General features: G+C 27.4%; 7 protein-coding genes across 7 annotated transcripts in view; 2 read left to right on the top strand and 5 right to left on the bottom strand.

Annotated features, from left to right (window-relative positions):
- Positions 1-67: 67 nt before the first annotated feature.
- Positions 68-1,852, bottom strand: PmUG01_12042100 (conserved Plasmodium protein, unknown function; the record flags this gene model as incomplete). The annotated part of the gene is made up of 1 exon (XM_029006632.1): positions 68-1,852. The coding sequence occupies one exon, from the start codon at positions 1,850-1,852 to the stop codon at positions 68-70; it is 1,785 nt and encodes a 594-aa protein (XP_028863102.1).
- Positions 1,853-2,929: 1,077 nt separating this feature from the next.
- PmUG01_12042000 (conserved Plasmodium protein, unknown function) lies at positions 2,930-4,246 on the bottom strand (the record flags this gene model as incomplete). Its single annotated transcript, XM_029006631.1, has 1 exon — positions 2,930-4,246. The coding sequence occupies one exon, from the start codon at positions 4,244-4,246 to the stop codon at positions 2,930-2,932; it is 1,317 nt and encodes a 438-aa protein (XP_028863101.1).
- A 1,511-nt stretch (positions 4,247-5,757) lies between these two features.
- On the top strand, positions 5,758-6,315 carry PmUG01_12041900 (conserved Plasmodium protein, unknown function; the record flags this gene model as incomplete). The annotated part of the gene is made up of 2 exons (XM_029006630.1): positions 5,758-6,021; positions 6,160-6,315. 2 exons carry the CDS (start codon positions 5,758-5,760, stop codon positions 6,313-6,315), a joined length of 420 nt encoding a protein of 139 aa, XP_028863100.1.
- A 1,817-nt stretch (positions 6,316-8,132) lies between these two features.
- PmUG01_12041800 (conserved Plasmodium protein, unknown function) lies at positions 8,133-11,490 on the top strand (the record flags this gene model as incomplete). Its single annotated transcript, XM_029006629.1, has 13 exons — positions 8,133-8,235; positions 8,455-8,496; positions 8,649-8,670; positions 8,751-8,777; positions 8,943-8,982; positions 9,214-9,276; positions 9,392-9,541; positions 9,786-9,798; positions 10,235-10,275; positions 10,440-10,595; positions 10,855-10,923; positions 11,321-11,357; positions 11,462-11,490. The coding sequence occupies 13 exons, from the start codon at positions 8,133-8,135 to the stop codon at positions 11,488-11,490; spliced, it is 792 nt and encodes a 263-aa protein (XP_028863099.1).
- Positions 11,491-11,643: 153 nt separating this feature from the next.
- PmUG01_12041700 (beta-hydroxyacyl-ACP dehydratase precursor, putative) lies at positions 11,644-13,051 on the bottom strand (the record flags this gene model as incomplete). The annotated part of the gene is made up of 2 exons (XM_029006628.1): positions 11,644-11,780; positions 12,556-13,051. The coding sequence occupies 2 exons, from the start codon at positions 13,049-13,051 to the stop codon at positions 11,644-11,646; spliced, it is 633 nt and encodes a 210-aa protein (XP_028863098.1).
- A 1,426-nt stretch (positions 13,052-14,477) lies between these two features.
- On the bottom strand, positions 14,478-15,787 carry PmUG01_12041600 (60S ribosomal protein L6, putative; the record flags this gene model as incomplete). Its single annotated transcript, XM_029006627.1, has 2 exons — positions 14,478-15,004; positions 15,742-15,787. The coding sequence occupies 2 exons, from the start codon at positions 15,785-15,787 to the stop codon at positions 14,478-14,480; spliced, it is 573 nt and encodes a 190-aa protein (XP_028863097.1).
- A 2,091-nt stretch (positions 15,788-17,878) lies between these two features.
- The window catches only part of PmUG01_12041500 (V-type proton ATPase subunit G, putative), a gene marked incomplete at both ends in the record, with an annotated part of 924 nt that continues 774 nt past the window's right edge, over positions 17,879-18,028 (bottom strand). The window contains one exon of the mRNA XM_029006626.1: positions 17,879-18,028. This exon is cut by the window's right edge and continues 24 nt beyond it. Within this exon, the coding sequence (XP_028863096.1) occupies positions 17,879-18,028 (150 nt within the window).

The raw sequence follows: 18,028 nt of genomic DNA, 5'->3' as shown, positions 1-18,028 counted from the left end.
TGTGGATATACTACATATATATATGTAGCCATATCTATCGCTTTCTTTTTTTTTTTTTTTTTTTCCCTTAATTCATTGCGCGCTTCAAATTAATCCGCACAATCTTGAAAATATTGCTAACGCTAAGATTTGCCGTGAGAACACTCACAAAATTGGTGCATATTTTTTTATCTATATTTTTATGAATATATGAGAGAACATCTTGTATGTCTTCCTTCTCAATTTTTACGACATAATAATAATCGTTATTTTTGGAAATATGTGCGAATTCTTTTTTATATGACTGTTCAGGTAAATACTTTAATTTCTTCTTTGTAAATATAAAAGGTGAATTATGTAATACCATTTCTTTTGACACATCAACCACGTAAGAAGTTAATGATAAATTATAATGTCCAATAAATTGTTTACATGTATTTAAATTACAATCATATGTTGACAATGTGTGCAAAGTAGCTCTGTCGTAATCCTCGTTTGAGTATTTCAAATAATGCAACGTACTATTATTGGAGTTTGGGGGTCTCTCGTCGGGGCTATGTCTGTGCTTATTATAGTAATTACTACCATTTTTATTACTATCATTAATATTTCCACTATTCTTATTTGGATCATTAATATATACAGTAGTATTATTATGACCATTAATATATAAATTATTATTATTCTCTGCTGATGTGTTAATAAAGTTAGCGGAAGCCCCTTTAGTGTGATTACCTAGTATTATATTGGGAAGCTTCTTATTAATTTCTATTTTGCAAGACGATTTTTGAGTTTTTTCGCTTGTCATAGAATTCAAGCGAAATAAGGACAGGTGATGATGTTGTGATAGATTTGAAGAGGATTTCTCCTGAGTATATCCATCTGCTAAAATGATTTTCTCCCCCCTTTCCTGGGTATTTCTAGGAAGTGAAAGGGTGTTTGCTCCCCTCTCTTGAGTACGTCCTACAGATGAAAGGATGCTTGGTCCACCTCTCTTCTTAATCCTATCAACGGGCGAAATAGTATTTGTTTCCTGCCATTTTTGAGCATATACTTCATCTGCCTCAACTTCTTCAATCCTTTTTGATGGTAACAACAAAGACATGTTATTAAAAACCCATTCACGTATATCGAAATGGTCAATGTTGAAATTGTATTTACTTAAATTTATAATTCTTTCTTTATCATTGTAAAAATATAAAACATTATAATTCTCTTCCATCTCAGAGTACTTTAAATAGTCCCTTAAGTATAAATATATGTATATGTCTAACGCCTGCATGATCAGGGTGGTTAGGCTATTGCTTGCAGGGTAGTCTTCCTGGGTTTTCCCACTATTGGATCCTTTCCTATTTTTATTATTGTCATTTTGCCTACTGTTTCCGGTGCCTCTTTCTTTGTCTCTCTCACTACCACCCCCATGTTGCAGGAAGGACAAGATAATCATTTCGTTTTTATTTTTCATGCAAAACACGCTGATTTGCTGTAAGAGGTCCGAAATGAGGTAAAGGTTTCTTTCTCCACACAAACAACTTAATTCTTTGTTGGAAATGTTTAGGTCCATTTCTTCATCTCCTCTCTTCCCATTTTGTTGTATAACCATTTCGAAGTAGCGAATACCAGAGCACAGTTTCTCATATATGGTATAACTACAACTAGAAATAGGAAGATGAAGACTGCTATTTTTCTTCTCTTTCAACTGTTCACTTGTAAGTTCTTGCTCTTCTTCATTACCCTCATCATATATTACATTATATAACCCGTGAATGAAAAAACTTATGTCTTTCTTTTTACTCTTATTCGTAAGTGCTTCAACCCACTGGTAAAAATAAACTATTTCCTCATGCTTATTGTCATCATCCCTGTATTCCATTGTCCATTTGGGTGGTTTACCTGAGGCAATTACGCTTTATTTTGTAATTACATTATATTGTGTTTGTACGCATTATTTTGTTTATTCGCATATACATGTTTATAATTGTTTTTTTTATTTTTTTATTTTTTTATTTTTTAATTTTTTTTTCCATCATAATGCACAGATAGCATTTGTTAGATTTCTTCACTTCAGAATAAATCAGTCAACTAAGCCAAGTATAGTGTAACCTGCTCAACTAACTGGACTAAATTAACATGATCAATATGTTATACTTTTTTTAGCTTTATACGGTTTAAAAAATTGTATGCGCCTGTTAGTACTTAAAGCGAACAGAACAGAGATAAGATTTAACATGCACAAGTAAACTGTGAAAAGGGGATAAAATGTGGAATAAATAAACGAAATATGGAATAATAAAACGAAATATGGAATAATAAGGAAAAATGAAACAAAATGAAACAAAATGAAACAAAATGAAACAAAATGAAACAAAATGAAACAAAACTAAACAATATAAAGCTAAATAAAACGAAATATTAAAAAATTCTGCAGACTATTGCAGACTATTGCAGAATATTGCAGAATATTGCAGAATATTGCATAATATTGTAAAATAAAGCAAATTATAACACGATAAAACAGCACAAAACAGAATGAACAAGAACAAACGATATGTTTACACCCCGCGCATTATTTATTTCCCTGAACAGGCGGAATAATAAAATGCATGCATATGTTTGCTACGCATGTTTGACAAACTTGGCTTTTAAAAAAAAAAAAAAAATGTACAAAATAATGGAGGTAAAAATTTTGTTGCAAAATTAGAGCAACACGTTCGTTTATTAGTATATCCTCTTATATTTAAAAGGATATGATAAAAAAAAAAAAAAAAAAAAAAAAAAAAAGACACACATAAATAGGAAAAGGAAATGAACAGAAATAGGAATGAATGAATAAAAAAAAGTTTAATATGAAAAAGAAAAAATTAATTCAATCTGTTTCTCCCACTTTTCCTCTCTTAATAAGCCTATACTAATTAGGCCTGACCTTAGCCCAACGCACTTTCCTTTCCTTTTACGATAACCCGATAGCCTCTTCCATAGTTTGTTCTTCTACTTGAAATTTATCTTCACCGCTTACGCTACAATAATTATCTTTATTATCAGCATTACTTGCATTTGGTGTGTTTACCATTACAGCTTCGTCGGATGTGCTGTCAATATTACTACTGTTGTTGCTACTGCTGTTGCTACTGTTGTTGCTACTGTTGTTGCTACTGCTGTTGCTACTGCTGTCGTTAATGCTGTCGTTAATGCTGTTACTACTGCTGTTGCTATTGCTGTTGCTATTGCTGTTGCTATTGCTGTTACTACTGCTGTTACTACTGCTGTTACTACTGCTGTTGCTATTTCCGCTTATGTTACCGTCTCCGCTAACATTACACTCCTCCGAGTCCTCGTGAATCTCGTTTTTACTTATCACAATGCTAGTTTTTAAATTAAACATTTCATCGTATATTTTAGTTTTGTCAATTTCTTCCTCATCATTATTCGGCGAAAGGTCAGGCAGAATTAAAAAGTCGTCTATTTCTTTGTTGTAAAAACTATAGGAATTATCGTGTTTATGATATATATCGATATATTTCTTATTTATGGGATTATTTTTGTTTAATCTAATTTTTCTTTCCTCTGTTTGGTTTGAGGGGGCATTCAAGCAGTTGTTACTGTTGCTAGTATTGCTAATACTGGTATTGGCTACATTATTAATGATGCTGTTTTTTGTGTTATTAATGCTGATCCTTCCAGTTTCATCCATGATGGGGCTTCCAATTTCATCCATGTTGGGGCTTCCAGTTCCATCCATGATGGGGCTTCCAATTTCATCAATGCTGTGGATTCCGTTTTTAACAATGCTGGTACTACCACTATCAACACTAATTTTACCACTGCCATCCTCATCACTTCCCAATAATGCACAATGCCCCTCATCATTTTCGTCGTGGTTCAGAAAACAATCGGCATTGTTGTCTACTTCATCTAACACGAAATTATCATCACTATCACCTTCATCATCTATGTTATTATTAATACTATCTATAATTAAAAAATTTGGCAAGTTGTATATATTTTCCTCTTCTTTATGATAAAGTAACTGAGCTTTTTTATTCTCTTCTTTAAAAAGTAGTTTCCATGTTCTTTCGAAAATTTGTAAAAATGAATTTTCATCAATTTCGTTTTTATAATTAAGTAAAATATTTTTATTATTCATATTATTGCTCCATCTTTTACAACAATTTTTCAATTTTATTTTCCTCACTGTGTTGTTATCGTAATATTCATCCTCCTTTTCTTTCCCGACGTGTTTTACGTATAACTTGCTTAAGTATTCCATTTCGAGCTAGGGAATAATAATAAAAAAAAAAAAAATAAAAGAATAAATAAAAGAAAATAAAAAAAAAGAAAAAGAAAACAAAATAAAATTAATAAACAATTCACCAGCAATTCGTTAAAGATCCACTATATATCACAACAAAACTTTTGTGCAATATTAAAAAAATGTACGTCAAAAAATGGTCAAAGGAATTATAAAAAAAAAAAAAAAAAAAAAAAAAAGTTAACACAATGAGATAAATAGAATAACCTTTTTCAGTAAAACAGTAAAATCGTAAGTATTACAAAATAGCAATCCAGGATTGGATGTGTGAAAAAAAAAAAAAAAAAAAAAAAAAGAGAAAACGACCACGTATATGTGTATATATACATATATAAATAAATATGGGTTAAAATATGAGAAAAAGGAAAGCTCAATTTTTTTACGGTTCACTTAGTAGTAGTGTACGTCTTGCAGAAAAAGGAAAAAAAAATTACAAAATAAATATTTATAGGAATTAGAATAAAATTGCTCCTTAAACATTTCTCTGTTGTCATAAATCTAGTGAGCTTTTGTTCATAGACAAAGAAAAAGAGAGTTTTAGCAAAAGCGGCAGATCATACATGGCACTGTAAATACATATATAATATATATACATATATATATATAAATTACATTCACCTACACATACACATATAAGTACACATCCGGGATATGCACATACCTTTATTTGCTCGTTTGTACATATATATATATATATCTATGTAAGTGCTTTGCAGTACACTCACGTATATGCAGTGCTTTTAAATTTCTCTAGTGGGTTATAGCTACCAAAAGAAAAAAAAAAAAAAAGAAAAAAGCAAAAAAGAATGACTATTCTTATTCAATATTCTCTTCCAAGTGGAAAATTGAATAATAAAAAAATAAAAAATAAATAAATAAAATGGGGAAAAGCAAAATACAACAAAATATAGTAAAATAAAATAATAAAATCATTAAATGTTTCCGCTTCCATTCGTGTTTATATTTATGTAGATAACTTCTCTTTTTTTTGTGTGTTTTTCATTTTACATATATATAAAAATATATATACATATTTCTGCGTAATTTTTCCACAAAAATAATAAAAGGTTTGAAAATATTTATTTCTTTAAATTTAATATTTTTTAAGTCTTTTTTTTTTTTTTTTTTTTTTTTGCTTTTCCCTGTTAAACCCTTGCATAAATATAATTGTGCTTTCCCTGTTACATCAAACAATGCGTAACATTGTAAAAAAAAAAAAAAAAATTGCAATTTCGCTAAATTGAGAAATGGCCAAATAATAAAAGAAAAATTTAACATGCTATTTTTCGAATTTGTGTATCATTATATAGGTACTGTTGGTTCGATGTGAATAAGTCGTACATCTGTCGATAGTGAAAAAGCACCTCTTTGCGTTCATTTTAACTGTTAAGTTTTTTATTTTATTTTATTTTTTTTTTTTATCCCTGTTATCCTTTATAAGACAAAATTCCAAACTTGGCCAATCCAGAATGTTCGATTTTTACCCCCTACGATTATTTTTCAACTCCTTTCGATATGAAAATTTACCGAAAAAATTGATCGAAAATATAATAAAAACAGGGACGTTTTGCAGAACGATGTTACCTGTGTTCATCCCCATTTCAATATACCAGTATATAAGACAAGTACGAACGGAAAAGAAAAACGTTGAAGCGCTTTTACAGCTAGAAATGTTAATATCTTCGAATATTATGAATGAGAGAACAGGAGTTGGAGCAGAAGCGAGTGTGTGCGTTGGCGCATAAGTGAATAGAGTAATCGCATATATACATATATATATATATATATATATATATACATACATGTACGTGTACATATACCTACTGCTTACAGTGTACCCATATTTCTTGCTACAATTTATATTTATTTAGATAGACAAAGATAGGTATGCTGAAGAGTTATTCTACGAATATGCAAAGAATGAAAATTTAAAAAGTTTTTATGATTCATCTATGAAAAATAGATATACAAAAAATTGGAAAATTCAGTACGATTTATATTTGATTGATAAATCCGTTAACTCATAATACTTTGAAGAAATCTAAATTTTACATATTATCAAATATATATTAAATCTGATGAGAAAAGAAAGAGTTTTATCTCCTATGAATAGTAATACTAAGCTTTATTAAAAATTACGAGTGCATAAATTTATGAGTACCCATGAGCAGCTAAATGTTTTTAGCACAGAAGTTTTTCCCCTTTTCCTTTTTCTCGTAATGGATCAAAATTGAGCATACATAAACGGGTATATATAAATATGTGTAGAAGTATATCTGTGTAGGTGAGCATTTGTGTAGGCATATATTTCTTTAGAAGCATATATATGTAGACATACACTTGTGTGTATGCGTCCATGTATGTTTATGTGTATACGTATATAGGCGGATAGAACTTCTGGATAATTAAGTTAAAGAGATGCACACATGAAAAGGCACCAGATAAATGCCATCTAAAAACGTTTCAATAGGCATAATATATCCATCTCTTTAAAATTTTGCAACACATATACTTATCCGTTTATAACTTCCATTTTTAATAACAAATATGATAAAAATTAATAAGAATTTATCAAAATTATCGTGCAGTCCCACTTTTTATGGTTTGATTGTGATACTCTTATTTCCCCCTCCCCCCCATTTAGCAAATACAGAGCTTGCATTTTTTTTTTTTTTTTTCATTTGAGTTAAATCTTTTACTTCTTTGCTCATTTGAAAAAATGTACATAATTGTGTAGACTATATGAAGAGATCACTGATGAACATACCCCTTATACCATTTTTCCATAGACACATCAATTTATTTTCATCATTTAATTAAATGTACATAAAAATAGAAAAAAAAAGAGGAATCAAAAAATTAAAGAAGAAATGAAATTTACACAGCATATATATAACTTGTACTTATCCATAATATGTTCACCCATTATACATATATTTATATGCCCATTTCCCCTTCTCCCCTTTTTTTTTTTTTTTTTTTTATTACACACTTCAACTGACTGCTTAGGGTATATTCCTTATTGAAGGAAAATGCTGAAAAGGGATTTAAAAAGTAGAATTTTTATTTTATGTTATTCTATTATATATATATATTTATTTTATTTTTTTTTTTTATTAAATAAAAAATTACAATTTTGAAATGTACCATTTGTTTTATTTTCTCATTCTAGTCTAGCGAATATGACGTGAATTGCGCAAATAATTTTACAGAATAAAAAAAAAAGTGCATACAATACATAGTACTTCGAAAAAGCATTATAGAAGTGGATATGCTACGCAGCTGTTTGGAGTGTACATACAGGGTTATCATATAAGCATATTCATATGTATGCATATATATATATATATATATATATATATACATACTTACGAACGAGCAAAACGAATGGGAGAATAAACCGTTAACAAACAAAGACGTGTAATATATTGTATATGATTACCATGATGTGGACTGATGTATGTGCATACGAGTGTAGTGCACACTTATATGCTTGTCTGTTTTGTTTTATTTTATATTATTTTGTAATTTTTTTTTTTTTTTTATTATGAGGTCATTTTGACGATATATACTCATAAATTGTCAAAGGTTAATTTACGTTTTTAACCTCTTTGATCCTTTATATTTATCATTCCTTTTTTTTGTCATTCCGGATTGAGGAAAAGAAAAATAATTAACACATCAAATATATATATATACACACATATGCTTATATGTACATACTTATCCATACATGTACATATAAATATATGAATGTATATGTGCCATATATATGTGCCTATTTACCCTTGTTAAGAGAATTAGAGAAACTCAGAGCGCGTGAAAAACGTCACTTACAGTTACAATGAAAAAAAGCATAAAAGGGCTTCTCTTAATTTATTTCCTAATTTTTTTAGAAGGGTATTTTTGTATAGGCTTGTTCAGCACAAGTGTTTTTCCAAGAGAATGTAACAGACCATGTTTTTTTTTTACTAAATGGGGGCCTTTTTTTTTATTTTATTTTAATTTATTTTAATTTATTTTAATTTATTTTAATTTCTTTTATTTTAATTTATTTTAATTTCTTTTATTTTAATTTATTTTAATTTATTTTATTTTAGTTTATTTTATTTTAATTTTTTATTTTACTTCTTTCCTTTTATTTTATTTTTTTTATTTGTCATTAGTTACTAAAACCGTGGAAAGACATCTACGAGAGGACTATGGAGGTGCGGAGAAAAACAGCTTACAAAAATTTACACATACATGCAAGTTCAGTTGTGCAAAAAATAAGAACGTGTGCACGTACCTACACCTATACATACACACATACATACACATATGGATAAATGCATACTCCCGTTTGCACATGTCTAATTAGATAGAGACGTGGCCGTTTTTAGGTTCAAGATAAAATGAACACAACAAGTTAAAAAATAAAGCCGTGAACATAGGTACATAAATGCCAAAACATATTTTTTAGGGAAATAATAAGAAATTACAAAAACAAGTAAGGACATAGTAAAACAAGTTTCATAAAATATATAGAAAACATACAGAACAATGAAAATCTAAAAATACATATTGCAATATCTTTAAAAGAAAAGGGTGGGAAATTATAAAATAAAGATAGTGTTTCAAAAATGCTTTCAACTTTTCCTTCAAATAAACTCAGCGATGTATTTCTAAGCCCTACTGATGAGGAGGACTTAAAGGTATATAAAAGTTCCCCTAAACTGGGGAACCCACTTTCCCCCATTCCTTCTCTCCAATAAATATATACACACATGCATACATACATAAGCCCAGACATACATATATTTACATATATGGTTCGTTAGTAAAAACGTCAAATGAGAATACAGTGCACGAAACGTTATATCTTTACACGTAATAGTCCATGAATAACGCATTTTTATCTGTCCATTTGGTGTATTTTCTTTAAGGCTTCCATGAAAAGATACGCAGGAGATCGCTTTATTAAGGATTACGAAAATTTACTAAATGAAGTAGGTTTATTTATTTTTTTTTTTTCCCATTTGTTCTGAGTTGTTCCCACTCATTCTATTTGTTACCTGTTTCTATCCATTTTTATGCTCCTATTTTTACTTTTTCTTTTTCAAGAAATCAACAGATTCAAAGAGAATATTAGCAAAGTCTATGATAAATTTAATCAAACAGCAATTTATCAAATTAAAAGAAATAGAAGCACAATATGTTACACCAAATTTTGAACAATACAAACAAATCATAGAATTAAAACCCCAAATATTAGTAATTTTAATTTGCTTATTTTTTCTTAGTTATTTTGTTTGATTTTCTAGTCCGTATTTTTTAACTTACTGTTACTTTTACGCATGTACTGATTATTTGCCCCACCTCCCCCCATAAAAGCTGGCAGTTGTGTATATGTGCATATGTATATATATATATATATATATGTGTATATGTGTATATGCATTTATGTATACATAGATACATGTATATACACGTACAAATCGCAATGTCACTTCCTAAGGACTTAGACGCAGGTTGAGAGAGAACGCGAGCATCATAACAAAAAGCATTTTAGAGAAAAATCTGTTCATTGCTTTTATTACTATAACGTTCAATAACTGTTCCATCTGCAACATCGTCTTCATAAAATAAAAACACAAGGAAATGGAAATACATAAAACGAGCAAAATAAAAAATAGACGGAAAAAATTTTAAAAATTTTGCTATAATTAACAATTTAGGGAAAATATGGCTAATAAGAAAATTGCATGTTTTGCGGAGGATTATTAATTCGTGCATGCATTTGTTTGTCAATCTGCTTGCCCATTTGTTTGTCCATTTGTTTGTCCATTTGTTTGTCTATTTGTTTGTCTATTTGTTTGTCCATTTGTTTGTCCATTTGTTTGTCCATTTGTTTGTCTATTTGTTTTTCCATTTATTTATTCATTTCTTTCTTTTTTCTTCAAACAGACACACCATGTAATACAGAGGCGGAGTGCAAAAAATTAGAGGTAACAATGATACATCATTTTCTTCTTTTTTTTTTTTTTCTCTATTTTCTCCTTTTTCTTTTCCCTTTTTTTCTTTTTTCATGTATTTGAACATTTAAATGGCTTCCTTATAATGAAGACTATTATGTTTCTCTCCTATAATTTTCTTCTTTCTGAATTTATAGAATATGATGAATATATGTACATATGTTAGAGGAGGAGCTGATTTTGCATATGACATTTTTTTGGTAACAACTCATGTTGTAAATAGTATGATAGCAGTATTATGTGCCTGTATTTTCATTGGCCCTGTACATGTTTGCGCTTTAAAAAATTTCCCGGTAAAAAGGAACAACTAGCCAAAAAAAAAAAAAAATTTGAATATTTTTATGAACAGGACATAATAAAATATAAATTTACATGAACATGGCATGTTGTCAAATATTTTAAAAATTGAATTTCCATTTTATAACATTTTTAAAATTTAAAGCTTCAGAAAATTTGCATTTAATATATCTGGTTTTCTCTTTTTTCTGTTCATACGTACACTAATTCATTAGTACATTCATTTCTCTTTTTATTCATGTTTTCATATTTTAGTACACGTGCAAATTGCCGTACCCCGTCTTTTCAACACTGTTTATGGCTACATCAGCCGTTTGGGAAGTGGTGATTACTTGGAACAATAATGAACAAAATGAAATAAAACAAAATAAAATAAAACAAAATAAAATGAAACAAAATAAAATGAAACAAAATAAAATGAAACAAAATATAATAAAAAAAAATAAAATAAAACAAAATATGATAAAAAAAAATATAATAAAAAAAAAATATAATAAAAAAAAATATAATAAAAAAAAAAATACAATAAAATAAGACAAGATACAATAAAATAAGACAAGATACAATAAAATAAAATAGCATATGCTGTGTATTATCCTGTGAAAAAATGAGTAATAAAATATAAATAAATTTGTCGATATTAGGAACAATAATATTAAAAGATAGAAAAACAGAAAAGTTTTTTCGTTTCTTTTCTCTTATTTTTATCTTATTTTTATAGGTAAAAGCTGCTACTGCTCTTTGTAGGGTGTATGGAGGTATTGATAAAATAAAATAATGAAAAGACAAACATACTAAACAAATAAAAACATTTAACATCAAAACTAGTTCACTCATATTGCTGTTTTCTTTCTTTCTACAGATTTGTCCGTTATGTCAAAAATGGTGTGAAACCGTTATTTCTTGTTAATGCTTTTGCTATTGCAGTCTAAGGTACCATTACTATATTTCCATTGCTTTTTTTTTTTTTTTTTTTTTGATTTATAAAAGATTTTTAAATGAATTATATTAAAAATTTGTTGTTTTTTTTTTTTTTAAAGTAATTTATTTCGATAAAGCAAAAATCATTTCTTCAATTTTTATAACAACATTACCCCCTACATAACCTACACCCCGCAACTTAGCAACACCAAGTGACGGTTTGAATGAAATTTGTTCTACTTCCATAATTAATGTATCGCCTGAATAGGGAAGAAAAAAATAAAAAAAAGGAAAAAATAGAAAAAAATAACAATAAAGATAAAAATAAAAATTACAATAAAGATAAAAATAAAAATTACAATATAGATAAAAATAAAAATTACAATAAAGATAAAAATAAAGATTACAATAAAGATAAAAATAAAGATTACAATAAAGATAAAAATAAAGATTACAATAAAGATAAAAATAAAGATTACGATAAAGACAAAAATGAAGATAAAATAAAAAATTAAAACTAAAATAACAGCTGTAGTAATAGTAATGATGATACTAATAAATAAACGGATACGTAGGATAATTGCATTTTTGTTATGGAGGATCTTAACCAAAGAATCATTTAAATTTAATAATTATATAAAAACTGACAGGTCTTCTACAAATATGTATTGACAAATGGCCATAAAAGAAACGCTTATTTTTATTTTTTCCCCCCGTAAGTAGCTATATATAAAATGTTTAGCTTTCAGAGATTGACAGTAAAACTTTGCAGATTTGCACACTCTTGTATATGTGGGCATGTGTTCATAAAGTATAGATAAATTTATATTATTTTTTTTTCTTCTATACTAAGTATATATTGTATGTATATGTTATATGGGTATATATATTGTATGTATATATTGTATATGTATAATGTATGAATAAATTGTATGTATATATTGTATATGTATAATGTATGAATAAATTGTATGTATATATATCATATATATATGTATGTATGTTAATGCACGTGAGGGTGTGAATTAGCCCGACCTGGAAGGACCGGTTTCTTCCACCTGACCCCATCGACCCCTGCGAACAAAAATAAATTATTCTTTTTTTGGCTCTCTTCATTTTTGAGGCATAATATCCCGCCTAATTGGGCTAATGCTTCTATCTGTAAAACGCCTGGCATAATTGATTTTTGAGGAAAATGACCATTGAAAAAATTTTCATTTACCGAAACTTGTTTTACACCAATTATTTTTTTGTTTACTTGAATATGTATTACTTTATCAACTAAAAGAAATGGATATCTATGTGGAATAATGTTCTTTATATCTTCTATATCTATTGTGTCATAATTAGAATAAGATGTTAAATTCGAAATATTTTCTGCGCTTATGTCATCATCATTTATTGTTTCCTTGCCTGCACATATTTTTTCTTTACTTAAATTTTTATTAGCTATCTTATAATTTTTAAAATTATTTTTTTCGTTGAAAATGTTCGTTGATGGGAACAAAAAATATAAATTCCTCTTTTTCATATATAGGCATAATATGGGCGCAATAACAGTTGTGTAAATAAAGAGGTAACGCATTATTCTGTTCGAGATATAACGTATTATGTTGTTTACACATAACAGGAAAAAAAAAAAAAAAAAAAAAAAAAAAATTGCTTGTACATAAATTAAAATTGTGCATAAATGGAAGGTAAAACGAAGAAATGCATGAATAAGCAAGGATTTTATTAAACTATTCATTTCATTTAGTAAAAATAATAGGTGACAGTTGTATTTTGTTCTACTTCGTTTTTCTGTATTATATTTTGCTATGCAGGATTGTACTATGTTTTGTTTATATTTTTATTTTGTTCGTTAATTTTTTTTTTTTTTTTTTTTTTTTTTCAAATTGCTGCAAATTAAACATATACTGAAACGTGGTGCTCTTATAATTTAAGACGAGTGGCACAATGAAAATAATTTGCTTGAGGAAAAAATATTTCTTCCTATGTATAAATTTTCTTGAAAGGACAGTGCAATGACGCTGGTTAGAAGCAAAACTTTCGTAATAAATAAATGAATACATATATTTATATAAGCAAATAAGCACATATATACATACGTAAATACCTATACACGTATATATGTATGTATGGTCATTTATGTTGACTTATATGAATGAGAATTTTATAATTTACTTTAATTCCTCTTTTTTTTGCATTTATCCCATCAAAAAAAAAGAACATTACGTATGCACACATATATAACATATGAGCATGTGATCTGAACATTGTTTTGAATGAGTATAATACAAAACAGCTAATTGGTGGAATTACGTAAAATATAAGAAAAAATGAAAAAAAAAAAAAAAAAAAAGGAAAAAATAATATAAGCAACAACTTAACATTATTGAAAGGATAGAAAAAATATATTTAATTATAAAGGAGAAACATTACATTTTTATTGCACCTTCAGAGGAAAAGCATATCATTTAATCGACGCATATCAACGCCCACATTTGCAAATGGTAGGATTTAACAACGTTTTGTTGTTTTACTTTCTCACATATATATTTCGTTCGGACATTTCGAAAATATTATTTTGAATAAATAATATTTTGTGTAAAAGCATAAAGCATTTCAAAGTTTTTTCATTTTAAAGCATTTTAAAAATTGGAAATATTTTTTCCTTTTTTCTGTTATCTTTTTTTCGCATATCCTTTTTTCTCTTACCTTTTTTTTTTTTTTTTTTTTTTTTTTTCTTTCTAATTTCGTTGTGTTGTTTTAATAATAAAAAATATTAAGTTCTTTATGTTGTTTACTAGTTGTGGGGTAATTTAAAAACATCCACACGTGTTCTTACATATACATACGTGGGCAGTACAGGAAGGGATATATGCAAACATACATACGTACATATATATACAATATGTGTACATATATATACACGCGTATTATGGGTACAAGAAAAACTATTCATCCTTCTCAACTGTAGTGACCTCGGACACATAAATACCATCAAGAAATTTACGAATATCTTTATTTCTGCATAAAACCGATTGATGTATTAAGGCTGCGGTTAAAGATACATTTTCAATATCGGCACCACTTACATATATTTCATCTTTTACATTTGGAGATTTTTCTATAAGTACTCCTGGCAAGGCTTTAACAAATCTAACTCTCTTCTCTCCTAAATAATTTCTTATTTCAATTAATTTGTTATTGTCAACAATATTTGAATTGATTGGAAAGTGAGCATGAACGAGTCTCATTTTATATAAAAACTTTTTAGTAACTCCAGTAAACATATTCTTTAAATGGGTACATACTGTTCTAATACATGCTAAACTATCTGGTACACCAAACCACATAACCACTTTTATATACTTCTTTAACTTATTCAATCGAACATCTATGGGTAAATGTCTAAAACTTCTCTTTAGAGTGCCATACTTTCCTGTTACTGTTATCTTCCTCGAATTTATTGCAACGTTAACTGGGGAAATACGAAAAAAAGGGAACATAAAAAAAAAAAAAAAAAAAAAAAAAAGGTAAGTGTATGGGCATGTGTATGTATATGCGAATTTTCAATTTCATACAATGTGTGTACATTATGCGAATATTCATCGACACACATCATCATATTGGTCCAATATCCCCTTTTGTGCTTAAATTTGCACATATATATATATATATATATATATATATATATATTAATGTATGTAACACATACCAACTGATATACATATATATATGTATTATAATTATGTGCGAAGAATATCTTAGCGCTCATGAGAGCGACAATTATCTTTACTGCCTTTTCTTTTTGAACGTGACTATGCTACATTTATTCAAATTTTTTTTAACAAATTATTATATAACATGGTTAACAAATTTTTAATTTTTTTTTTTTTTTTTTTTTTTTTTTTTTTTTTTCTTTTTTCTTTTATATTTGCGTTTTCATAATTGGAATTTCTTTCAAAAATGTTACGGGAATACCCTTACATCCGTACTTTGCCGTAATGGTATGTACATAATATATATATACATTATATATGTAAGTGTACGATACCACTAATTCGTTTATCAAAACAGGCTTCGCCTCTTAAACCGTTCACATCGTCATTCATTCAGTTCATTTTATATACATACACATATATACATATAAACACATATAACCTCTTTTTAACTTTTATTATTATTATGTTCTCTATTTGTTTGTATTTATTTTACCTCCTTCAGGAATTATGACCTTTTGAGATGATACTATGGTTTTCATTTTAAAAAAAAAATCATTTAATCAAAGGAATGGAAGAAATAATATAAATTACAATTTTTTTTTTTTCTTTTTTTAAAAAATTTAAGAATTGTTATTTTTTCTTATTTCAACTTGTTACTATATACTATATTTTTTTGCTTTACAATTTTTTTTTTTTTTTTTTTTTTTTTAAGCAGTCCTTATGAACTTCAATTCTTTTTGTTAGGTGCGTTTGAGCGTATACAAATAATACTGGTGTACATATATACGAAGTACTCGTAAGCCTATGTATGTTACATATGTATGTAAATATATAATATATACTTCTATATATGTACCATTCTTTCTCTCCGTTTCGGCGATTTCACGGCTTAAAAATTAGTGAATGTGAGTGCCCAATCCCGAGATGTATTGGCCAAATGGTTCAAAATAAAAATAAATAAATAAAACTTAATCAAATAACCTGAAAAAAAATGATAGGTGCGCATTTATACATACGCGTAAATAAATGCAAGTACGTTAGAATTGTTTTTCATTTTTCCATTTCGTTAAAGTGAAGTTGATAGCAAGCTCTCCATATGTATATAATATACCTTAACAATATGCTTTCTTTGGACCATTTTTTGGCCTTTTATTTTGGACCAATTTGACGTATTCACATATTTAGAAAAAAAAAAAAAAAAAAAAAAAAAAAGAAAAAAAAAATGCGTGTAACAACTATTAGTGAAATATATTTTTATTTACCCAAGAATGTAACAAAAAAATAAAAAATTTTTTAAAAATGAAATCATATATATATATATATATATATGTATATGTATATATATGTATACGTGTATATGTGCATACATATACATTAGCAATTTGTAATTATCAGTATTCTTTTAATATTATAAAACATTTAACATGTAAAAGGGAGTGCCAACCTCTTTTATCACCACATGTATATATATATATATATATATATAATTATAAGTTTGACCAAGAGGGGGACAAGGTAATAAAAATAAGAGCATCAAAATGCGGATGATGTGATAAAGCTCTATCTATTTAATGCAGCAGCATAAGTAATATAGAAAAAAAAAGAAAAATAATAAAACATAAAAAAACAAATTTATTATAAGTAAATACAAAAACGTTGTTGGTAGATTTATAAAATATATTTGCTAAACATTCAGATATTCCTTTTCTTCTAATGACAGAGATGGCAACAAAAATCCCATTAATATTACTATTAAGCTGATGAAAAAAAAAAAAAAAAGTATTATTCGAAATTGTTGTACATAAAATATAACCCTGTTACAAGCAGTATGCGTACCTCTATGCGATTTTGTGATGAGCATATGTCCATATGTCCATATGTCCATATATATATATAAGCATATATATATAAGCATATATTTATAAGCATATATTTATAAGCATATATGTATATTTTATCCGTTCATTTATATTTGTGCGCTTCTCGTGTACTGCACACCGTAAGCTGCTTTCAAGCACTGCCATAATATAATGTAATCGTTTTTTCTTTTAAATAGTATTTTTTTTTTTTTTTTTTCCTGCATTGTCAAGTATATGGGTAACAAAAAAAAAAAAAAAAATTGGGAAAAAATTAACATTTGCATAAAAAAATATAACAAAAAAAAGATTAAAAAATTTTAAATTTTTAACAAAATTTATATAGACCTGTGTGTGTACTTATGTATATATATAATATGTACTTGCACGCTGAGCTTATTATTTATAACCACTACAGCTCTTTCCTTTTTAAATGAAATTTAAAATGACGGACAAAAATAAAAAAAATAAAAAATACTGCACAAGTATATAAATGAATAAATACATCTGAGCAAATGCACGCACATATACACGCGTACATCAATATACACAAAAATCTAACATAATGCAATGTATTTTATAGCTCCTGTTTAGCACTCTCCTTTTGATATACACCTTCAAACATGGCACTGATACGTGCATATATATACACGTACATAGATGCTGCACATATGTATACACATGTGGGTTCAATTTCCTTATTTATTAAACGTGTGCAAAATAAAAAAAATTGTATGATAGTAGAACAAATGCATATATGTTCACGTAAAAATGTTAAAGGGACTTTTGCGTACAGTCGGGAATTGTTAAATCTACTGTAAAAACCTTATCATACACAAACTGGGCAACTTGATCTTTATTTTTCTTAAATAACTCCTTATACTTTTTAATTTCATCTTTTGTGTTTTGTTCGATTTGTGTTAC

The sequence above is a fragment of the Plasmodium malariae genome (assembly GCF_900090045.1).
Source record: "Plasmodium malariae genome assembly, chromosome: 12".
NCBI classification, from domain to species: Eukaryota; Apicomplexa; class Aconoidasida; order Haemosporida; family Plasmodiidae; genus Plasmodium; species Plasmodium malariae.
Note: the sequence above shows the minus strand (reverse complement) of the source record. Positions and strands in the feature narration are given on the sequence as shown.